The 25,669-nt window shown below is 34.6% G+C and overlaps 1 protein-coding gene across 1 annotated transcript; it reads left to right on the top strand.

The window, feature by feature from the left end:
* The first annotated feature begins 1,085 nt into the window (after window positions 1-1,085).
* On the top strand, window positions 1,086-24,981 carry LOC132311544 (protein DGS1, mitochondrial). Its single transcript, XM_059809470.1, has 14 exons — window positions 1,086-1,377; window positions 4,534-4,648; window positions 4,787-4,999; window positions 11,361-11,498; window positions 11,701-11,862; window positions 14,982-15,176; window positions 15,584-15,684; window positions 16,065-16,154; window positions 19,837-19,909; window positions 19,983-20,011; window positions 20,110-20,233; window positions 22,058-22,168; window positions 24,291-24,391; window positions 24,505-24,981. The coding sequence occupies exons 1-14, from the start codon at window positions 1,157-1,159 to the stop codon at window positions 24,623-24,625; spliced, it is 1,794 nt and encodes a 597-aa protein (XP_059665453.1). The 5' UTR covers window positions 1,086-1,156; the 3' UTR covers window positions 24,626-24,981.
* Window positions 24,982-25,669: the final 688 nt, after the last annotated feature.

Here is a 25,669-nt window from a genome sequence, read left to right on the forward strand (position 1 = left end):
AATAAATAAAAACTAAAATTAAAAGCATAGAAAAAATTGATTAGGGTAATTTGCACTCACACTCCCTCCGGTTTGCAATAAGGACAGGTAAATACAACTTAGAGAGAGTGTAATCCAATTGCCCCATCAAGTTTGCAAATTTGAAAAATAACACCCAAACCATGATAAGAGTGCCTAATTGCCCTTTAACTTCTGAATTGACACATTTAAATTATTAAAGTACAATATTAACTTTTATAGGTCTTTTTATTTGACTAAAATGACCCTTAGAAAAATAAAATAAAAAATAAAACTTTACCACTGTGGCCGCCAATGCCATATGCACACAAATAAGAGCGGACCCAGGAATTTTTCATTGGTAGGGTCAAACTAATAATGTAAAATTAAAATTTTAAAATAACATAAAATCATTGTAAGAAATTTTTTTGGGCAAGTTTAATGTATATTGTTAAAATGTGTCTATAAATAATATGTAATAAAATTGAAGAGAAAAGTTGTCGATCGAATCATTGTTGTTGTCAAGTGAATAATTTTTTTTTTTCTTTCTAATTCATAACAAATAATAATTATGTATGTGTGTGAATATATGTGTGCGTAAATATACTATGTTTATAAGGATTACCATAATAATTAATAATAATTATTTTTTTTTGCTAAATTTGATCTTTTATTGCAAGAGGTCTATTGGAATTTGGAACTTTTTTTTTTTTTGACAAGGGTTATTTTGGTCAAATCAAAGGACTTGTAAAAGGTTAATATTACACTTTCATGATTTAAATGGGTCAATTTAAAAGTCAAAGGACAATTACGTACTCTTATCATGATTGGGGATGTTAGCAATTACGTACTCTTATCATGGTTGGATATGTTGTTGTTAAGTTTGCAAACTTGAGGGGGTAATTGAATGACACTCTTCCTCAATTGTATTTATCTGTCTTTATTACAAAATTGAGGGGGGTGTGAGTGCAAATTACGCAATTGATTAATTTCTCATCTATTTCGTCCATGGTCTAGAGGAGTATTTCGTAATTTGATAGTAAGAAAAGGTCATTCTCCCACCGAAAAATACTTTAAGCTTTTCCACTTCCATTGAATTGCTGAACAAGTTTAAAAGTTCGAAAGCTGCGAGCGATTGGAAGACCAACCACATTCACTGATGGCGGCTCCCTCTGGAAGCGAAGCCAAGGACGTGAAAACCCTAATCTCACTCTACTCTAACTATCTCTGGAACCGAGTATTCAGTTTCTTGCCCTCTCCAGACTTGAATTTTCTCGGGAGAATTTCAAATCTCTACCGCCAAACAGCTCGCGCCAAATCTAGGAGACGCAGGACTTCTCTCCCTCTGCCGTTGCCTTCCACTTCACGCGACTCTTTCGGGTAAGCTGAACTTATCCATTTCTCCTCTGTCTTTGTTGATTGATTTTCCTTTACTTTTTCTTTTATATATATGTATATATATATATATAATTTTTTTTGCTATTTTCTTGGGAAAAATTTCACACTTCGGTATGAATTTATTGATAGTAAGATTCAATACAATAGTTTTGTATGGGGATACTTATGGCATTGATGTGTTATTTTATGGAATTGAAAATTAAGCACCCAACAACCTTAGTACTGAATTAGTTGTCATAAGGATTATAAGAAGCTGAATTGGTAGAATTGAACATTTAGGTTGATCTTCTAATTCAGATTAAATTTAAAAACCACCTTTCACAACAGCATATATAGCATTCAGTTTTAAAAGTCAAGCTCTCTAAATTTCAACTAGGGGGAAAACTCTTGCCCCTCGATCCTTTTCATGTGAATTTTATTTTAAAAGTAAATTATTGGTATGTTCACACAAAAATCAAATTCCAAGATTTTTTTTATGCTGATAGAAATTCATGTAACACATTTCTTTATTGAATGGTTTTTATTGCATGGCCTTGAGGGAAGTTCATCATTTTCTTCAATTAGCTTCTAGAGAACATTTGTTTTCAAAATCGGAAAGTTAGATATGAAATAGCTTTTCTTCTAAAAAAAATTCATTCACATAAACTGACCCTAAAGAAGAACTTTTTTTTTTTTGATAAGTAAAATGTATTAGAAAGTGTTCAAACAGGGAACGCGTCCGAAGAGCTATACGGAGGCCGAAGCCATAGACAAGGTCCCAAGGACCCACCGAACCAAAAAAATCAATAAACTCATCTATCGATATACAATTTCTCCTCAAAACCCAACTAAAAAGAGAGCTAATAATATGAAACTTCAAAGCCCCTAAGGAAGATTCCTCCCTATCAAAAGATCTTCTATTTCGCTCCTTCCATAAGCACCACCAAACACAAAGGGGAACTGCCCTCCAACACTCACGGGCGTGGGTCCCCACACTGCAACCTTGCCAAGCATCAATCAAATCTCTCGAGGACTGAGGCATGACCCAATGGACGTCGAAAAGACCGAAGATAAGGCTATAGTAGTAGTGAGCTACAGGGCAATGCAAAAGAAGGTGATCCACATAATCGTCACTCCTCTTGCACAAACAACACCAATTGATTGCAATTTGTCTTCTCTTTCTCAAATTATCCAGGGTCAAAATCTTGCCCCAAACAGTAGTTCAGACAAAGAAGGCCACTCTAAAGGGAGCCTTGGAATGCCAAACCGTCTTCTAAGGGAAATTAGAACCATAAAAATCAGAGAGACAATGGAATAGGGAACGGACCTTGAATCTCCCCTGGGAGGAAGGCACCCAAACCAGAGAGTTAGTGCCACTACCATCCACCTCCTGATTGTACAACAGCTCCAACTAACCTGAAACCTTTTCCAACTTCCAATCTTGAAAGGAACGCCGAAAATGCACATCCTACGTGAGCCTACCATTATCAAGCCGATAACAGTCGGCCACCAAAGCATGTCTATCCATGGCAATCCGGAAAAGTCTGGGAAAGGAACGAGCCAACGGGCAATCGCCACACCATAAATCCTCCCTGAACCGAACTCCCCTGCCATCCCGTACTCTGAATCTGATATGTTTAGAAAATTCATCCCATCCCTTTCGAATGAATTTCCAAACACCCACGCCTCCAGCGAATCTGACCGAATGAATTTCTAAAGAAGAACTTATTCTTAATACATGCATGCACAAATTCTGCCATTAATTACAAAAATTTGGAGACATTCTATTAGTAAATATGAAGTGGAAAATACTTTGAATTCTCTTTTTCACCACCCTAAATCTCATAACTTCATGCTTATAATGACTGCTTTCCCTTTGTTCTTCATATTCTTGTTCCGTTTCTTTCTTCTAACTGTTGGTAATAAAACTTTTAGAAGTAGCTTTTCATCATGAAGTTCTCTAGAATTTTAGTGGAAACCTACACAAACACCCCTGTCGGAGTCGAGCGTTAAATTTGCATGTGAAATGTCATAATTGCCCTTCATTTTATATTAGGTTTTTAATTAAAAAAGTCTGAAGCTGAATCTCAAATTACCATATTACTCCCATACCAATAACCCAAAACTGTCATATTGCTCTCTTTCTCTCTCCCCCAACCTGCCCACCTGTTTGGTCCCCAGATCCATGTTCGTGAATGAGAGAGAGAGAGAGAGTGAGGGATAGGTGCAACCTTATGCCTTTTACCACCTGTTTGGTCCCTAGATTAAGATTTTTACTTTTTGTGTTTGGTCCCTAGATTAAGACTTTTACTTTTTGGATACAAAGATATATACAACCTGAGGTTAACCGTTAAGACTTCTTATTTGTTAATATTTTAATGAAATTTGGGCTAATGGACCCTTACATTTAAAAAAAAATTGTTATGGAATGCTAGTGTGTTCAATTTAAATAGTGGAGAAATTGAAAAAGAAATTAGTTATTATATATATGCATTATATTATTATTTTATTGCTGTATCCATGTCCTATTTTTTGAGATTTGGCGTATCGCCGTGTCGGTGTCGTATCGTATCGTACTCGTGTCCATGCTTCTTAGGTGCTCATGACAATGTTGGAGAGTGGGTCGTCAAACCAATCTTTCTGGGAGGTGGGTCGTTAAACCAAATTTTCTAGAGGGTGGGTCATCAAACCAAATTTGTCTGTGCTCTTGAACCATTTAGTGATAATCTTGGAGAGTGAGTTGTGGGACCAATTTTATCTGGGGATGATATAAATTGTTATTTAATGCGCATAGGTCTTATATCATTACTCTCTCTCTCTCTCTCCCCTGCCCTCCATTTATATATTATCATCAGATTTCCTTTTCTTTTTTATACTTTTTTATTATAATTTAATAGGCGTTACTTTTTAGTAATAAAATCTCTTTGTAAACGTGCTTTAGATTTGAAGATAAATTTTATCTTATATTTCAATTCTCTCTCTCTACATATATATGTGATGAATTCTCTCTTCTCTCTCTCTCTATGTATATATATATATATATATATATATATATGTATGTGTTTATATAATCTTTAAAAAATCAACAGTATTGTACAAATGTGGTGAAAGTTTAAACTAGACGTCCTTAAAAAATGGTTTCATGCTCTGTACATGCAGGGTTTCATCAGAGGCATCTAAAGTTTTTGATGTGTTGGAGGATATTTTGGACCACGTCTTTTTTAATTTGCATAACATCCAAAAGAACTTACAATTTTGGCAATCTAGAGCAGAGGTTAGTGAATGAGGTCCTTCCAATGGCTGAGAATGATTTCCTCTTTGAAGTTTATAAAATATTGTAGTGGATAGTTTCTTGTAATGCTATTGTTAGTGTTAACCATACACAATTTTTTTTTTTTTTAACTAATTTCAGGCATCAAATGCTCGTAAAGTATACTTCATGATTTGTGAGAGGGGGCCATTGGCCTTTTTTGGTGGAACAATTCAGTTGATACGTGAATATGTTGCTGAGGGTTCTAGCATGGATGCCATGGAACATCTATGTCATTCCGCATCTGCCCATATATCTGAGAGGATAGCCATCTTAACAAGCTTAAGATACTCTCTGGCTACATTTTTGGCCCAGGTTTCCTTATATTGTTGTTAATTTTCTTTAGTGTAATTTAGTATCATTGCTGTTGTATAAATAAAAAGTATATATTTTCCATCAATCATCTTCATAGCATTGAATTGCCCTTTTTGTAGGTTTATTTCAGGGCTTACATCTTGATCAATAGTAATTCCCTTCTCATCTTTCCCTATCGTATGGACTCACTCTCTTGATAATAATTGTGCATTTGGACATGGTGGAGATGCATTATTGGACGTGTAGAGTTATTCTGGAACATAAATTTGAGAAGCAATTTAATTTTCTGAAAATTTTAATTTCCTTCTCTTCAGTTTCTTGTTATCATCTTTTGAATGCTAGTGGTTCATTATATATGCTTTGCACGACAAAAGATGAATCAATCTTAATGTTCAGTGAATTATCTTATGAGTTCTACGATGGGTATGAACTAGAATCTCAAAGTAGTGGCGATGAGAACGTATAAACTTTTTTCCCCAGGGGTTTCATAAGAAGCACCCTTAATATATCAATTATCCATTTACTGAACTTGAATGGTTGATACAAAAAATTAATTGGGAAATTATGACATCACTGAAAGATCATTAGTAATATATATGGAATAGAAAATTGATTTTTGTATATAATTGTTAAATAATTGCTCCTTTTTTTAGTTTTGTTAAAAAAATTGTTAAGAAGTAATATATTATTTTGTTGTTATTTGTTGTTTTGATGCTAAATATCACAATTAGAATACTTGCTTCTTTTTGTAACATTACAGCTGTTCTCAACAAGCGTTAGTCCATGCTAGTTAGTTTGGCTACACAAGTCATCTCTTGTCAACTCTTTATAAATAATATCTTCAGTCAAAGTACAATGCACTAATGTCCTCCTTGAAGGATCAACAGTCATTCTTTTTGTCATTGCTTGAATCCTTTTTAACACCTTCAACATGTAGCGAATAACTCTTCTTCAGCGTATTAGTTGCTCTGCATTTTCTTGGTAGGTTATGGTTAGTCTTTGGGAAATATGACCAAATCATCTCATGCTATATATTTATATATTTCATATTAGTTTCAAACTTACAAATGATGCAACATCTAGGTCTAACATCCTACTTATGCTCTCATCTCTTAGCTGCCTAAACTTTTAACTATAAAACAAAATTGTCATTTCAAATGATGCAGCATCTAGGTCTAACATCATACTTATGCTCTCATCTCTTAGTTGCCTAAATTTTTAACTATAAAACAAAATTGTCATACAAGTGTCTTTCAGAACTTTCCTTCAACTTGACAAGAATAACCATCACACAACATTTTATAACTACTTCCGTTTCATGCGTCACACTTTAATGTGGGTAATTTCTCTTCATTCTTTCCCTTCTTATAGATAATCAATCTAAGATATTGGAAATGATGGTCTTTGTTAATGATAGGTCATCAAATTTCACAAGTGACTACATCCTCATTCTTCTTTCTTGTATTTTTGCTGATTTGCACTAGGATATTCTATAGCAGCTGCTGGTTGATTAACCAATTTAACAATTAAAACTGGGCATTTAAAATAATTTTGCAAGTAAGCATTTGAAAATGTGATTTCGGTGTCACTCGGAAAAATATATTCCACTAAAAAGGAGTCAGAATCTGATGTGAATGGAAATTCACTTATTATTGGATACATTCAGAGAATTTGTTAATTTTTTTTTTTTTTTTTTTGTTGTACTGGAGAAATTTACCCTTAAAATAAATTAATTATAAATTCAATACTTACCGTTCAACTTGCAAAATTTTCACCACTCAATTTTCAGTTTTGTTAAACGTCTTAGTTATTTTTTTTTTTCCTAGTTGGTACTCATACATACATGCCTCTACCGAGGTTCGAATCCCTTACCTCCTTTTAGAAAGTAGGAGCCTGGTACCGCTAGGCCACTGGTTAAAATTGAACATATTTAAACTCTTAGAGTACTCTTCCTTAGTTGTAAGTCAGAAATAAAAACTTACGTTAATTTCATTGGCTATATTACAACATGTATCTTGGCAATTTATTTATTTATTATTATTATTATTATTATTATTATGTGTGTGTGTATTTCTTAGCGTCCCAAATCCCCTCTTAAGTTAATATTTGATAATTTCAAGATCTTGTCGCCTTTTATCATTTAACAACTTTTAGATTTTCAACTTATTCTAGTCTTTTTGTAATATGGGACTGAATGATTTCTAAGAGCATGTTCATCCTTTTAATATTAACTATCTATATTTTTGTCCAGTCATAATATTGGTAAAGATAGAGAAAGAGGAGAGGGGGGGGGGGGGGGGGGGGGGGGGGGGGGGGTTGTTTCCCAGCCCTCCTAGAACAGCTTAGAAAAGATATGAAAAAGAAAGAGTGAGTCACGAGAGTAAGGAATGCAGTGAGAGTTTTTGCTCTAAGCTTTCTACCTTAGGTGAGCGAGTACTTGAGAGGTTAAATTACCTTTCCACCCTTGTTTAATCCTTGAAATACTAATGAAAATTAACATTCCAGAGAATTCCACAAATATCTCACATTGGCTCCTTTACTACCTTTTTTTTTTTTTTTTGATAAATAAGCAATTCATTAAAAGTATTCAAAAGGAGAATGCGTCCCTACAAGGCCACAAAAACCTGGGTACCCTAAGGCCCCAGGGAAGCCAAAAACTCAATAATCTCCTCAGCAGAGGAACATAGTCTACCCGAACCCCAAAAAAAAAGAGAGCTAATAACAGAAGATTTGAGTGCAATGACCGAAGATTCCTCTCCTTCAAATGATCTTCTATTCCGCTCCCTCCATAGACACCACCAAAGACACAGGGGCACCATCCTCCAAAACCCTTGAGCCTGTGCTCCCACCCAACCCCCTCTCCAGGTGTCCATCAGACCTCTCGTAGATCTAGGCATGACCCAGTAAACTCCAAATAGGACTAACAAGAGATTCCAACATTCAACTACCACTGGACAATGCAAAAGAAGTGGTCAACCGACTCTCCATTACACTTACACATGCAACACCAATTCACCGTGATATATTTTCTCCTTCTCAAATTATCCAGCGTCAATATTTTACCCCACATGACCGTCCAAGCGAAGAATGCCATTTTCAACGGCGCCTTAGTTCGCCACACTGCCTTCCAAGGGAATACCACCCCAGCTGGGTTTAAAAGGCATCCGAAGAAAGATCTCACACTAAACATTCCCCTAGAAGAAGGAATCCAAACAAGAGAATCCTTACCTCCTCCACGAATCGCCTGGCTGTACAACAACTCTAAGAAACCAAAGACATTATCCATCTCCCAGTCTTGAAAATATCGCTAAAAAAGCACGTCCCAAACCGGTCTCCCGCTGTCAAGGCGATAGCAGTCAGCCACCGAGGCATGCCTCTTAGCCGCAATCCTAAAAAGTCTGGGGAAAGAACATGCTAAAGTGCGATCTCCACACCTCAAATCCTCTCAAAACCGAATCTCCGTACCATCATGAATTTTGAATTTGATATGCTTAGAAAACTCATTCCATCCCTTCCGAATGGCTTTCCAAACACCAATGCCTCTAGGAATAGACACCACACACACCCCCACCCCCCCCCCCCCAAAAAAAAAAGAGACACAAGATAACCCTCCTCCACAACCTATCCCGCTCAATACCAAACCCCTAATTTGATCTTCCTTTACTACCTTTTAAAATATAAATGAACTTAAAAACTCCGTTTTATTGGAAATTATCAACCTAAGTCCTATTGACACAACACCATGGGCTATTTACCCAACTTGGTATTTGTACATTGATTGTTGATGATTGTAAAGTTTGTTTCCTTGAGATGATTTTTGTTTTTTGTTTTTAATTTTAATTTTTTATGGCGCTCTTGTGGAACTTTTTAGATTACCGAGAATATGTTTTTGCAATTTTTCATTCTTTTGAAGCCTTGGCTGTATGTTTCCTTTGTCGGATGTTGTCTTTTTGAAATTTCTGTGCCTTAATCAATAGTCATTTTTGTTTCTTTCAAAACTCTTTGTTTAAGTCATGTCTATATATATGCACTTGTTTATCCTGATTAGCTGGTTCATCACAAACTCTCCGAACTGTTTGATCAGGCTTATTCCCTTTTTACCAATAAATTTTAATTTTATGCTGGTTTGAAGTATAAAGTTCTATGCATTATTCTTATAAATTCTCAAAGCGCTTAAGTGACTGTTTGGCGTTGTTGGACAGACAAAAAGCGCTTTTAATTTGAAAATTCTCTTTTGGATGTGACATAAAAAAGTACTTTTCACTTGTACATATTTTGGATTAGTAGAGCTTTTAGTCAAAGCTAAAAATTAGAGCTTTTGCAAGTAGAGGTAGAAATATGTAAGAGTATTTATGAAAAAGAATATTTTGAAAGCCGCCAAACATTATTTGTTTTCCAGAGACAACACCTTTTTGACAACTCTACATAAAAAGAGTACTTATTGTAAGTTACAACAATGTGAAACGGGTCCTAAGATTGCAATTGGATTGAGGGAGTTGGGAATAAAGGTGGAGGGAAAGGTTATCTCATGTTTGGTTTGAAAATGTGAAGGGAAAAGAAAAGAAAGAGGGAGGAGGAAGAGTTTGATCTTACTTTAACAGAGTTTAGCCATCCTTGTGAAAGTGAAGGAAAATGGAGGATAAAAAAGTTAGTGATTATCCATTTTGTCCCTCCCTTCTTTAACAACTCAATTCTTGTGTTGCCTTTCCATTCACATCATAAAACGCATAGATATGTACAGTTCCTCTATCCACTATCTTTTTTCCAAACAAGATGAAAGGGTTACCACTTTAATTTCCTTCTTTTTATTTCCTAGTTACCCATACCAGGGGAGGGTTAACAATATCCTTTCCTTTTTTCTCTTATAAACAAACATGTCCTTTACTTTTCTTTTCCGCATGTTTATTCAAAAACATTTAACTGATAGCGATGTTTGTAGCAATGTGCTAACCGCTAAGATAGTCATGCTTTTTTATATGACCTATGAGAAGTTGCGTGGATGCATGTTTTCATGAGTACTGTGTCTTATAGTAATTATCTTATTAGCATGTAGCAATGGAACCAATTTATAAAATGAAGGCACTAATTTGAACCTTATGTGTCGATGTGGCCAGAATAGGTAATTCATGTTAACATGCACAGTTGGATTGATGGCCATAAACAATTCAGTAAAGGACGACACCTGAAATTATGATTGGAGTATCCATGAACCAACAGAAAAAATTACTATGTTGTTAACCACTTTCTACTTTAAAAGCTTAAGCTGTTAGAGAGGGTGTAACGTTAATATTTAAATCCTCTAACACGCCCCCTCACCTGTGTCCTTCTTTTGGTCCAAATCAAGTTTCAATTTTAATCATCAGGGTGACGATGAGGTATGAACTTAGGACCTTGCCTACTGTGACATCATGTTAACCACAATCTTCTCTAAAAGCTTATGCTGTTAGAGAGGTTGTAACTTTAATATTTAAATCCATTAACATATGTAAGTCAAATTAAATTTATATGTACTTTTTTCCTTTCTTTTTACTAATGATACTTTGTGTTGATTAATAAATGATATGGAAAATTTGTTCAATCTCATAATAATTTTTTTATGCGTTCTCTTTACTGTTTTATGTCATTCTTCAAATCACCCAACAATATTATGTGGCAGCTCAGCTATAACGAACTTATCATTAGGAAAAGGAGTTCAGTTGTAAATAACATTTCAGAATCTTAGGTTTGGATAAATAATAATTGAAACTAGATTCTTCTTTTTTATTCTTAGAATTCCAGAATCTTGATGTAAAACAGTGCACACCATGAGTCACATACTGTCTATGTAGCTTCAATGATCTGATATAATATGCTGCAATGAATATGAGGTCGTTGATGAGGAACCATAATTGGATACGCTTTTGGTACAGCAAGGGAGTGGGAGCCTTCCATTGTGGGGCCCTTTGATTGGTCTCAAGCATAGAAATCTCAGGTCTAGCTTTGCTGCTTGAGAATTAGGTAATCTAGCTCAGTCCATCTTAATTATATTGCTTGCAGGTTAGGTCCACAAATTAGTCCAGGTTGTCCATTATCTAGTCTATTTGGAATAGAGATGTCTTAAGTTCACACATTGGGAGTTCGGAACCATGGAGCTGTATGCTGCAGTGACCAAATGCAATTTTTTTTTTTGGCAATTAAATGGAACTGTAATTACCCTCTCTCTATCTACTTGTTTTCCTGTCTTCAATTTTTCGGCAGTGTATCTCCTTTCCTCTACATACACACATGCATATGTTTTGGAACCGGAGATATGCATACACCACCCAGCCAGCCATATAAAAAATGTGTAATGATTGAAATTTATTTGTTTGTGTTCATGTAGGTTTACATGGAGGTTGACAGATTTGGGGAAGAATTAGTCAAGAACCCAGAGAAGTCTTTGCCCTCATTGTTGATCACTATCAATGGTTTGTTTTCAAAATTGCAGTCGTCAATTGGTCATTTGCATGCAACGCGGCAGGTAATTATCAAAACACGTGATCTAATTTTTTTCTTGGCTATCCTTGTTGTAGTTGCAATTTACTTTAGGATTGTGTTTTCGTCCCTGTAATTATGTTCACTTTGCGATATGAAAAATCAAAAGAATGCACAATTATTATGTGTTTGATACATGTATCTTCAGTTACAGCATTTCCCCCCCTTCTTTTGCAACAATTGTGCAGATTGATTCTTCTGTTGATGGGAGCTACTCGTTCCCTCTAATGTTTGAGAATTTACCGGAAGTAAACCAAGAAGGCTCTCAGTGGACAGATTGTGAGATTAGAGATGTTATCAACTTGATATATCAAAATCTACAAAAACTGGATTCTTACTTATGTAGCCTAGTAAGAGTTCTCATTTTTTTTTTTTTTTCAATGCACTATAATAATTGTTGAGATAGTTTTTTATTATTTTATTTTATTTTTTTTAATTTTAATTATTATTATTATTATTATTTTATTTTTATCCTCATGTTTGTACCTTTTGGAAGTGTATCAGAAAAAGTAAATTGATTGAACAGAAAACATAAAACACTTAAGTTGCATTGAACTTGAATACCCATGAAATTCTAAAATAACTAGATCCAGCTATGAAATCTGTTTAGTGAAATTGGAGTGACTAATTAAGTTAGAGACTTAGAGGTGGTGCCTACGTGTATGGAAAACTCACTAGTGTCTCCACATGTATGAACTTTAGTTTATACAGATCTTGGATACTTTTTATGATTTGTAAGGGGATTTGTTTTGTATCCCGTGGAACCCTATCATATGCTTTTTCTAAGTCTACAAAAACCTTGTGTAATCAACAGTTGTCTAAGTAGGTATATAGCTTCCATTGTTAATCTACTCGGGATGAATCTGTATTGGTTACCAGATACCGTGGATTCCTTCATTAGTTTGTTTTATTACCGCTTTTCATATATTCATTGTTTGGAATAATTAATTTAATTCTTCTATAGTTGCCACAATTTTGTATATCCCCTTTATTTTTGTAAATTGGGACTGTCGTACTTTTTCTCACTTATTTGGCATCATGCCTTGTCTTAGGATGTTGTTAAAAAAAATTTGTTAGCCACTCAATTCCCACATTTCCTAAAGTTTGCCAAGCCTCTATGGATATATTCTTCAGGCCTACCGCTTTATTACTCCTCATTTTCTTAAGTGTGTCCTCTACTTCCTTATTAATGTTAAATTCATGTTCTACTACTTCTCTAGGGTATTCCTCATTTAATAGATTTTGAAAATAATTCTTCCATCTAGTTAATATATCGCTCTCTTTGACTAATATTGTGCTATCTATGCCAATTCAATAATAGACGCCTGTTGGCATTCCAGACTTCCTTCTCCTTTCTGGGCCTATCTGAAAGAGGATCCAGAGTATTTAATACATCTAATTTGGCTCGAGTCTTTAGTAGGTCTATCTCGATTTTTTGCTAATTATAAAATTTTCTTTTCGCCCTCATTTTTTACCTAATTTTCATATAGAAATTTAATGAGCTTTGTTTAGCTTTACTTGCTATCCTTTTTGTTTCACATTTGAGTTTATTATATGTGTCTTGGTCTTCTTGTAGCCTACTTTTTTGCCATGTTTTAAATCTTTTCCTCTTTTGTTTATTTATTTGTTGCACTTCCTTACTCTACCCCATGTCTCTTTCTTAATGAACTTCCCCCCCTTAGTTTCAGCCAAAACTTCTTTCGCCTTATCCCTAATACAATTTGCCATTTTGAGCCACAAGTTATTTACATCATCATTCCAATCCCATTGCTTTTCCTTTAGTATTTGTTCTTTAAAAGTGGTTGCTTTACTACTTAATGTTTTTATGCCCCTTTTCCGCATACTTAAACCCTTTGATTAATGTCTAAAATTAGTATGCAATGATGTTCTGTGAGGCTCTCCCCGGGAATCACTTTACAATCATTACTCGAGGCCCATTCCTCCTATATAAGCAATAATTCTTTGCGTTTTACTTATTCCTCTTTTAAATGTTATTAGATGCTACTCTCTTTTGTTACATAAGTTTTAGCTATAGCTAAGTTATATGCTTTTGCTAAGTCTAAAAGTGTTGCTCCTATCTCATTTCATTATCCAAAACTGTATCCCCATAGATTTGTGTTTATTCTATCCTATCAACACCTACATGGCCAACCACTCCTATCCTCTCTAAACTTGCAGTCAATGACCCTCCTCCACAAATCTATCCTCTTCCGAGCGACATCTAAAAATTTCTCTTCCCATTCCCCCGAAAGCAAAAAATCTATCCAATCGGGATAAGGTAGGAAAAAAGATATTAGAACACGAATGGAAAAAGATGAAAGGTTTCACTGAAAATATTACAAGAAAAGTAATGGAATCGGATTGGCATCATAAATAGTTTATGGTTTAAAATAACAGAGTGCATAAGAAATGTGGCTAAGGAAACTTTTAAAAGAAATCAAAGAAAGTAAATTATAAAATAAGAAACATGATGGTGGAGTGATGAAATACAAGTAATATAAAGCAAGAGAAAGAACTTTATAGAATGACAAAAAAATAAGAAGCGTGATGATTTGGAGAGAGAAAAATTGAATGGGTTGATTTGAGAAACATTATTAAAGTTAAACAAAATGCATTAAAAAAGAGAATTTACAAATTAGCAAACAAGTAGAGATTGGTTGATTTCAGATATGGATCAAGTGATATGCATCCAATGCATCAATATTAATTAAAGACAAACAATTATATTCAAGGACTATTAAATGATGAGTATCTAGAGAAGAAATTGGGAGTAATGAACGCAATATAAGAATGATAAGTCAAATTAATAAGAAAGAAGTTCAAGAAACCCTAAAAAAGACGGTGAAGAATAAAACTATAGGATTTGATAATATGGTGATTGAGGTTTGGAAAAACTTTGTGAAGCGTAGGAATCGAATGGCTTACAAACTTGTTCAACAAATTTTTGATGGGAGACATGCTGCCAAATGATTGGAGAAAGAGTAATATACTAAAATAAGGGATGTGCAAAATTGTGGCAACGATAGAGGGATCAAATTAATGATTCACACTATGAAACTATAATAAAAGGTTATAGAACAATGTTTAAGGAGATCCATCAAAGAGGCTATTTTCTTAATATGACAATTAATGGAAGATGACCGACGTAAAAAGAAAGATTTAGTAAGCCTTTTTTATAGATTTAGAGAAGGCATATGATCGTTTATTGAGATATCATAATTTGGTTGGCCTGACAAAGAATTGAATTCCTGTAAATAATATTAAAAATATCCAAGACATGCATAGAGTGAGGACTAGAGTTTGAACTATATGTGGAGATACTAATGATTTTCCAAGTGGGTTTTCATCAAGGATCAATACTAAGCTCATATCTTTTCTTAACCATGTTAAATGAAATATGAGGTTCCAGTTGTTCAATTATTTGACATTATATGAGCTTATGTTATCTGCTTACCTTTTCTTCTCTTAGGTCGCCAAACACCACAAGCCAAGGAAAGTAACTCTATACTGGATGCACTATACATGCGGGGCTGTTGGCATCTCCATTTGTTCATTATGGCTACTTCGTCATAGTAGAGTGATGGGAAGTTCTGACATTGACAATTGGATTCATGAGGCAAGGGATTCGACAGTTAGCTTCTGGAAGGATCATGTAGAGCAACCGGTACGATTTCTGCCAACTATTCTCACTTAATAGTAGCACTCCTTCGAATAACGTCTCTAGTTTTCTTGAGTTTTGCATTCTTTTTAGTCATCAATGTTTAAATTTCAAGATTTCAGCTCATCAATCAATATGTAATATATAATATAATTCCTATAGATATTAGGCTGTGTTTAGGACAGAAAAAATGACAATAGAGAAATCGAGTTGTCAACAGATATGAAGAGAAAAAAATTGGCATGCTGAGGGTTTGTCAATTATATTTTATATGAAAATTGGCAAATTGACTCATTTCACGATTATCTTTATTTGGGATGTGTTATCTTTTAATATGCATACCTGCTATGCATAATTACGGAGTATAAAATAACCTAGTGATTGAGTCATTCCTAACTCAATATTCTCATCAGATTCTATCTATAAGAGATGAACTTTTTGAGACATTCAGGAAGAGGCACAAAGGTGTAATGGAGCTCGAAGAGGTCAATTTAACTGCTAACTCTCTACACAGGTTAGTTGAATATTGGATAATAAATACTAATCATGCACATTTATAAGTTTAAATTGGTTATGGATGAAGATTGCGTGCACCCCGTGGGTTGTTATTGTTCCTTATTATTATGCCATGTGAAACTTATTTTTAAATATATTTTTTTTATTTTTATTTTCTTTTTTTTAGTTTATGTGAAACCTATTCAAGGTTTTATTTTCCGAAAAAAAAAAACCTAAGTGCTAGTTAGGATCTTTGTCCATTCCGAGGCACATGGCTTGCATGTGGCACTGCAGTTATCATTGATCAATGGTCTCTGATAATTTAATTTGGCATCAAAACATAGTCTGGGATCTAGTTGACAGTTTTAACCGTAACATATCTACTTTCTTGGATTGCAGAATGTTGTTGGCTTTCAGTGAGCAGACGAAAGGTCAAAAATTTCATGAGAACGCATCGGACCAGGAAATGCTTGAAATAGTTATGGCCAGGTGGGATCTTCTTCTTTTGTTGTTGTCTACTGAATGATTATATATGAAAATGGCATAATTATCACTCTGTGGAACTATTTTTATGAAGAGAGTTCCGTAAACTTTATCTCATAGTCACTAACCGTCATTTGAAGTTAATTCTTGCTTGTAACTCTGAATTTATTTGTATCTTAATTGTTAGATTATTATCTATGATTTAACTGTAGAACTCATGATAATTATTTTTAATTAGAGAAATGGAGATTACAAATGGAGTTACTGATTTATTAGAATTCGATTTTAGATATGTGGTGTGCTCTGCTTATATTTAAGTTGATAGTTACTATACATATGTGAATTAGAATGATTTATTTTTATCGAGGTATTGGTGTTTTCCTTGTTCGGATTATGGGTATCTCAAAAGGAGTGGTTATTGAATCTCTCAACTTTCATGTATATAAAAGAATGCCAGTGTATGATTTTAGTTGAATTGATTGGTTGATCTGGTATAATTATATCTTAGGCATGAATAGTGTTATTTGAACTGGTGTAGATGTTATACATTAAGATTGGGATGGACCTCTACATATAAGTATATATGTAACAGATTGTCTATACATAATTATTGGTGGGATTAATTAAATCAATTGTAGGTGAATTAGGGGAGAATATGGTACGATCAAAGTACGACGAATATCATTCTTTTAGACAGTTGGCACTTTAAGTTTTAGTCCAAAAATGCACATAGGCCCTACTTCAAGTTTTCGTTGAATTGAATCAGGGTACTCAGGGAAGTAATGAATGCAATAGGTTCTCTCTTCCTTAACTGGAGAAGATCTAGATGGGACAGGCCCATTTGTTGGGTAGCATTCTGGGCGTAGACCTCTTCCTTCCCTAACTGATCAATCTCCTTATTTTAGATTCATTCTAACCTCCAAGTAAGAACTCATTTTGCAAGTCAAAGCGAGTGAACCTAAATCGTTTGCGGAATGCACCTTTGGATATATATATATATATATATATATATATATATATCTATGTCAGTAGGTGTAGAAAAAGCTCAAGAAATGCAAGTGACTTACTAATGGGTTGAATGCATGTAATGATGCGTACATGATTAATTGGAGTAATGAATGAATTAGATTTAGACTAAGGATGAAGGTGGTGGTTGGCAGTAAATGGGTTTTCAGGTTTTGCATGTCTTGAATTAATATAGTCACTGATACATATAACTTTTATTTAAGCCCATAGTCTATGGTACATTTTGGAGTCATTAGGATTAGATATTTAAGGTTGACTTTGTGTTGGTGATAGACTTTGAATTGGTTGGGTGTGTGTAAGCCATGGTCCTGTGAGGCCGAGCTAAGGAATTCAATGCTCCAGGTAAAGGAATTTGTACTGGAACAGTGAATAAAGAGTATCAATTACTTAGTATTGATAATGGTGAGTATAGTTAATGGTAAAAACAAATTTAATGATCTTGAGGGAGAGTATTATGGTATAAGCAGGCAGTATACAAATTGGGTCTATATTACAACATTTATTATTTATGTAATTAATTATTTAAGATGCTTGATGAACTCATTGATTTATGAGTTAGGATTATTTTAATGCTTAAAGAGCATTAATTAAATTAAGCAATGCTTTGGTTTTTAACTGAGATAATTGAACTTAACGGAGCTATAGTATGGGACTAACCCAATGATGATTTTGCTAAGCTTTGGTTTTTGTTTTGTAATAAGGTTCAACAAGAACTCTTTTAAATTCCAAAATAAACTAATTGATAACTCTGATATCTCCTTTTAAATACAATCACTTATCTTAATATTAATTAAGGATAATGCCTAAATAATAATATGTGTCCACACACACACACACACACACACACACACACACACACACACACACACATATATAATATTTATTTATAGGGTATTACAACTTTCTTCTTATACTTTCAAATGAAGAGATATATGTAGGTTTATATTTATTCCGCTTATGCTAAAAGAACTGTTCTATCTACCAACCAACTTAGTATATAAGGTAACACTCTAAAGTTTTTTGTTGCCATTATTGTTTTCATCTTAGTTCTCCGCTTGTGATGATCTGTAGAAGCCAAGCTAAATTGGCTTGTGGGCTTATTTCTTCTTAAGCCAATTCCGAGCTCAGGCGATGAGTCCTCAAATCGGGCCTATGATAAAGGTCTAACGGATTCAAGGACCCAAGATAGGCCAGGGTTTGAGACGAAGGTCAACATCTCAGCACATCTTTTGCCGTCTCACATATGTAGCTCCATCAGTAGATTCTGACCTTTACTTTCATTCTTTGCACAATATATCAATATGTGATAACAAGTGACTACATTTTCTGAACATTGACTCTTTATGGCATTTCTAAATGCTTATTCTTTCTTTTTGAGTTCTAATTCCCTGGTTTTGTAGATTGTTAAGAACTAAAATTCTTGTTGAGTCGTGAGCCTTAGAATTTTATGTGATGGAGACTGATGCCTTGCTGATGTGATGTTTAGAATGTAATTTTTTTAAATTGAAAATGAGAATATTATATATCTTAGAAAAGGGGGAATATTGAGGGAGGAAAAGTTATTCTTCACAGAGATATAAGAAAAAAAAGGAAGAGAAAGGACCAGGGGTTAAAAAAAAGCAGCTAGCTCATAGTACGTTTTGAAGAAACTAGGATGGGGTTAAAAATGCTCTATAGCCAATTCCTGGTTGACTGAAGTTGCCAAGAGGAAACTGCATCTCTTTCGTTTACTTATCGTACCTCAATTCCCAGATGACTGAACTTGCCAAGAGAACAGCTGTTAGACCCTTGACAAAGTCCTTAAGCCAAGGCCAAACCAAGTGGAGGTTAAGCTATGCCTTCCTAGTCGAGGCACAAGTGGGCTGGCGATGGCATTTGCATAAATATGCCAAGTCCAAGCGGACCAGGGCATTAGAAGGCATTGGTTATTGAACAAACGCCCCTGATACTGAAGTTCTCTATAATTATTTATGGAATTATGAATCCTTAAGCAGTTGGCATGTCTCTTCCTATCAGTGTCAGTCTATAACTTCTAATTTTGCACAAATACAGGGGGTGTGGTCTCTCACCCCACACAACAGCCCAAGTGGGGATGGCCTTTGGTGCTGCCCTGTGCCTGTCTCAAGAAAAGCCTGATGTGACGACCACGATTACAGGTGGCACATGGGTGCCCGCCTTAAGCCATGTGCTTGGCATGGCATGCCAAGCACATATATTGGCTCTTGGTGTTGCCAACTTGTCTTTGGTCAAGGGAGTGGCTTGACAAACATGTGGGCTAGATCGAATTGTGGAATTGCAAGCCCAGGTGCGGCTTACACGATGGACAGAGCAGGCTGGTCGTGCATAGCTTATGGGATGGTGTTAGGCTGTGCCAAAGTGGCCAAGGTCATGGATGGAGAAATTGGCAGTTTTGGTAGGATTGAGGGGCACAAGGAGAAAGGCGTCAGTTTTTCTTGTTAACCCTTTATTTCCCTTCCCATATATAATATGTAGATGTATATTTATATATATGCATATTATTATTGTGCATACATATGCATGTGTGGGTCTGAGTTTCATGCTTCATCTTTTCTAATTTTTTTCTTTTTTGTTAAATAAGTTTGGTGCTTCATCTTTTGTTCTCTTCTCAGACAAAACTGAGTTCTTTAATTTCTCTAATTAGGTATGAGAAGGAACTTATGCATCCAATCCAGAGTCTCGTTGGTGGGGAGCTTGCTCGCGCTTTACTCATTCAGGTGAAGTTTGAATTTTTCACTGGTCAGTAGTTTTTAATCTCGGTCACATGACGAGTGGTTTTTGCCATTACAGATTCAGAAGCTAAAACTGGATATTGAGACGTGAGTGAATGAGCTGGTATCCTTGGGTAGAAGTCAGATCTCTTTCGCGTTCAAGTTTTTCTTGTTCTTTAAATTCCTGATGACCATATTTTGAACAGCGCAATGCTCGAACTGGATCAGATTCTAAGGGCCAATGAGATCAACTTCGCTATTCTAGCTGCTTTACCAGCATTTTTTCTCTCCCTTATTTTGATTATGTTAGTGCGTGCTTGGCTTAAACAGGTAATGAACCATGGAGCTCTAGTTATTTCTATAGTGTAGTACTCTGATTGAGCATTTCATAAAGTAGATTATGTATTCTGCTCTCGATTGTATGTGCACGTAAAATGCATTGTTATGATGTTTTGTGCTTAGCTTTTATATGTTAGTACCTACAATTAGCAAACATTCTTAAGCTGACTCTTGAAAACACTAGGTTGAGATGATCCCTTGGCGTGTTGGATTTGAATAAATTGAAATATTGACTCCATTTAGTCATACTGACTCCCCATGTTCCATCTTGAGTCTTATGATTCCCTTATCTCAGGTTCATGGAATCAGTTAGAAAGACAAATTCCTGCTCCATGTCATCTGTTCTCCTTGGTGAATTTGTACTTTCGAAATAATTGAAATTGTTAGCATAGTCCAAGCTCAATATAAGTTTATTGAATTTAGGAGGCTTATAAAAAAGTAACTTTGTTACCTAGGGAAAAAAGAAAAGTAACTATGTTTCTTGTCAATATGTTTTTCGTAATCCTTACTGGGTAGAGTAATACCAGGTTGAAGTATTTCTATCATCATTTGAGAACTCAACCTAGTCAAAAATCAATTAAATACAATCAGCTACTACTAAATTTGACTTATTATATTACTTTTATTACCTAAAGGATTATTGTGAATTTGGGAATTATATCTAGGTGACAAGTCTAGTAAGTCTCCTAAATTAGTTTGCACTGCGTTTCTGCCTCTCAACCCATTTATACTATCCTTCTATTTAACAAGGGGAGACCAAGAAAGGGGTCTTCACATCCTCAATCTGCACTGCCATATTATTGCACCTGTAGTTGGGTGGCTGAATATGAATTTTTTTTTAGTATACATTCAAGCTTTTGTGTGTGTGTGTTTGATAAATACATCCTGCTTCTTATGCATTCCTAATATCAAGTTGATTACATATGTCAAGATGTTCGATCCAAAAATTATTTTTTTTTTAAAAAATATTTTTCAGTTTCTGATTTACTTGATTTTGGAATGCAGTACAAGTATGAAAAGAATATTTGATCTAGCAGCTGTTTGTGAAATGATAAATTGTACCATATACACACACACACACACACACACACATATATATATAAATGTGAAAGACTAGAGAGATTATTACATGGATTTAACGTGATCCTCTTTCTCTCTTATAAATTATATCTGTACCATAAATAGTTCCACTAAAAAGCATTCTTTATATTTTTAGTTAGGTGTCTGCTGAAAATTGTGCGTAAAGGCTTTTTATGCACCCAGTGAAGAAGCCTCACTTGTAGTAGGTTGAGGCGCTTTAGTTGAGCTTGATGAGCCTGAGAATTTTTTGTTGTGATTTAGGCACCTTTAACAACTATTTTTGACAATATATTTGTATAGGTTGCTAGAAATTTAGAAAAGAATTTCAGGTAAATCTTAATTTGATTTTTTTTTTTTCAAAATAATTTTTACCTTTGTCTTTTAAGTGAATGTTTTTTTATGTGTTAAACAGTTCTATCTTTTGTATTTTGGTTGAAGTAGGACATGGAACTGGGTCCTTAGATAACATGTGAAGTGGCTTTGTTGAATGTAATTCTTCCTATTTTGTTTCTTTTCTTGTTTTGTTATTTTTCATTCTTTGGCATTGTCTTGCTTGTGTCTGAGCAACAAATTCTAGTGCATGGCTTACTTCTATGGTTATATGGCCAATGGAGTAAAGCTGTCGTATCTGCTTTTTCAGAGGTTAGATCATATGCAATGTGTAGCAGTCACAAATTGTTTATTGGTTAGTTTCTTTGCTGTCACAGTCTGATTCCTCCATGTTCTAAAAATCAGGATACTAGAGCAGAGGGCAGGGGAAGGATCGCTCGTATCCAAAGAAGGCTACTAATTGTGGAAGTTGAGAGAAGGATTATGCAGTTCCAAACTTGCCTGGATCAAGGATTGGTAAGAAATCCAAAATTATGTCTGGACTTTCTATTATGATTTTTTGTTTGTCCTTAGCAAATTAAACGTGCAACACTAAGATAGGAAGTATTTATAAAGCAAATAAAAGCTCACAGCTTAGACAGCAACAGAAGAAGGAATCTTTCTTTTTGTTTAACCTGAAAGGCAAACGGAAATTTATTGATAGGTGAACCTTGGTTACAGCAATTAGACCCACAAGTCATTATGCGACACAAGACTGCAAAGCTTCCCTCCTTGATATCTCTTGACTCCAATGTAAGGGAAAACTTGGCCAGCTCATTAGCTGCCCCATTACGTGATTGAGGTTAGGGTTTGTTCGCAATAAGCTACTGGTTAGGGTTTATTCCCATCAAGCTACTGGTTTTATGACATATGTTGCTGTAATATTAGGGAGAACTACGGATTTAACGAGTTTTGACTTGAGGTAATGAGCTTGTAGTGGAATCCCAGTTTATTTATTTTGGAAAAAGGTAATTCGTTAAAAATAAGAAAAGAAAAGCAGGTACTGTTGTCATCGAAGAAGTAAGCACGTTATTATTTTAAAATTAAGGAATGTATACAAAGGAAGACAAGTGAATGCAGGTTCAAATCCTAAGAGCAGCCACTTTGTACAAAAAATGCCAAAGGTTAGGTCATCTCCGGTCTGTATCTCCCAGCACCCTCGATTAACGGGGGCCACACTATTACCCGGTATATAAAGAAGAACAAGTATACAAATAATCATAGGCAAGTGATGGGTAGTATGGAGCCTGATAGATACTGTACACCAAGCCCGAATTTTTTGGAGGGTATTTTGGTAATTTCTGCACTTGTTATGTTGCCCTAGTGCGAGGGTATTTATTCATTCTGAACTCTCTGTATCCGTTGCAGTTTTATTTATTTATTTATTTTTTATATTTTATTATTATCATAGTGAAAACCTTGCAACCCTTGGATGTAGTCCTAAATTTTGGATGAACCAAGTAAAATCTGTGCGTTCTTGTTGTGTGTGTGTTTGATCTATTTCTTGTATTTTCTGTTTGATTTCGCAACAGCAAGCTCATCTTGAGCCCATTAAACATCTGAGTTAGAGTTGGAGTTGTGTCGCATTATATGTTAGGAGCTTCAATGGCCCCAAAGAAATTTTCTAAACTGATCGTGAAATGCCGACGTACAAAATATTACTAAGTTGCTGTTTGTTTCCTATTGTGGTTAGACTAGGACTTCGTAATTATAATGATTCTAAAATCAATGATAAGTCTATTAGCACAATTAAGTATCTTCTAATGAATGAAAATCCATGAACTGCCGCTACACCCAAGCCTGAAGATCATGGAATTTATTATAATTTACTATTCACTTATAGTAATGATGAGAAAAACTAGGCCAACAACATATAACTGAGACTAGACTGCGCAGGAACTTGAACATCTTCACTGTGCCCGTGGGGACTTGGGCCAGGTAAAGTTGTGAGTCTTTGTTGCATTCTTTCTGCTCCTACTAACTTTTAGAAGCATGTACTATTAATCCTCATCAAGAATCATGGGTAAGGTTTTTATAGATTAACAAAATTGAACCAATTTTAATTAGACGATGATGATTTACACTAATAATAATGAGGAATATATACAATTTTCTATATGCGTGCACGTGTATGCTTGCTTGCATGTGATGGTGTGCACTTTGTGTCCTTGCATTTTTTTCTTAAGAAAATGGTTTTTGGGCATATATGTATTGTTTCAAATCTTTGTCACGCCTTTTATCCAACTGATGTGCAACATTATCTTGATATTGATCATCCATCTAAATGGGAATGACCTGCCTTATTTATTTATTTATTTTTTCATGCATTCCCTAATCATAATAGTAATAATAAGTTAATAACTGATTAAAAAAAGAATGATTGGATAGAAAATAGAAAGATGGGGGCTAGCTAATGCTCAAGTAGTTTTAAATAATTATTTGTGACCTCTCTTTTTATTTCTTTAGGTTGTTAAAGTCGAGTATTTGTTAATGTGCAGTTGTCTCCTCCTAACAATCTTTACTAAAAGGATATGTACTGGCATGTAATTTATTTTTGACTGCTGGGGATAATGGATCCTTCATTTTCTGTTTATTGCAGGAAAACGATGCTCAATCCATGTACGGATTGCTTTTATATAGTCTGGATCACCTCTACCGTTCTGTGGAGAGGCATGCCAAGGCAACTGGAGAATGGCCGTGGTTAGTTTTGATTCATCAGTTTTATGTATTCGTTACCTGAATATTTTACATTCTGATTTGTTTTTGTGCGTGCGCGTGGAGGGAGGGAGCTAACCAGTGGTTGTAATTAACAGGTTGAGAGAAGATATTAGGGATTTGGGGAAGCCAGGCCTTCAAATTACGTATAAGCTCACTATTACATCACGCATGGAACGGGTATACGACTGCTTGCTTCCGTCAACCAAACGCCAATAGCTCTTCTATCCGTTCACTCCCTCTTGCTTGAATGCATGAATGGTATAAATTTTGGAAATGTCATCAAATCTTTTACCATTTTAAGGTGTAGGCAAGAGCAATAATCCCTTTTGTTACAATATACTCATAGAACTTTTTTTTTTTTTTTTTTTTGTTAAATTTTTTTTTGAAAGTCAGCTTAATACGTATTTGACTTGATATATTTGTTGAGGTAGTCTTGCTGCTTTTCCCTATATTTATTTTATTTTAACTGTTGATATATTCCAACAGTTAAAACTCTTTTTGCATCACTAATGAGAAGGTAAAGCAATTCACCCTCATGTAATAATATGATTTATGCTAACCCAATTGGTTGAGTTTCAAGGCTTTGCTTAGTATGCGTTTGTCTTCTATTTTGCTGGACAACCATTAGAAATGGTCCGGCAAAAATTGCTCCTCTAACACAAAAAATCCAAGTTACATAGAGTTATAGTGAGAGCAGAAGCGTGAAAACCACAAAATTGAGTGGGAATGGATAGGAAGTATGAGCACAGAAGTAAAAGTGTCGTCCATTTAGAAGAATTGTGTGACTTAGGCAAATGAAATGAATATTTCAAACATTGCCATTTGAAGACCAGCCTTCCTACTTGGTAACTTAGGAACTTCAATCAAACTCCCCAAGCACACACACAAAACAAAAGGAAAAAAATATCTCCTTATTTTTTAAGATATCTCCTTATTTTTTAATTGGTAAGTTGCAAACTAAAAAGGAAAAAAATAGAACAAGAAAGAGAGATGAGAATGAATCTACAATTTTATCATCTAAAACTTATTTCAAAAATATTTTATAAACAAATAAGTAATTTTTTACTAAGTTGCCCTCAAATGGTCACTTATTAATAATTAAGTTTTAAAATTGGGCACTATACATCTTTTCTTGACTTTAAGGTTATTTTTTAACAATTTTGTTTACGTTTTGGTTACCAATTTTTAATTTTCCCTAAATTATTTTATTTGAGAGGGCCTCCCAAAACAGCAAAAAGAAAGAGAAAAAAAAAATAGTAA

This window comes from Cornus florida, unplaced genomic scaffold, assembly GCF_030987335.1.
Source record: "Cornus florida cultivar Cherokee Brave unplaced genomic scaffold, ASM3098733v1 CherokeeBrave_3.0.0_Hap2_Chr06, whole genome shotgun sequence".
Classification (NCBI taxonomy): domain Eukaryota; kingdom Viridiplantae; phylum Streptophyta; class Magnoliopsida; order Cornales; family Cornaceae; genus Cornus; species Cornus florida.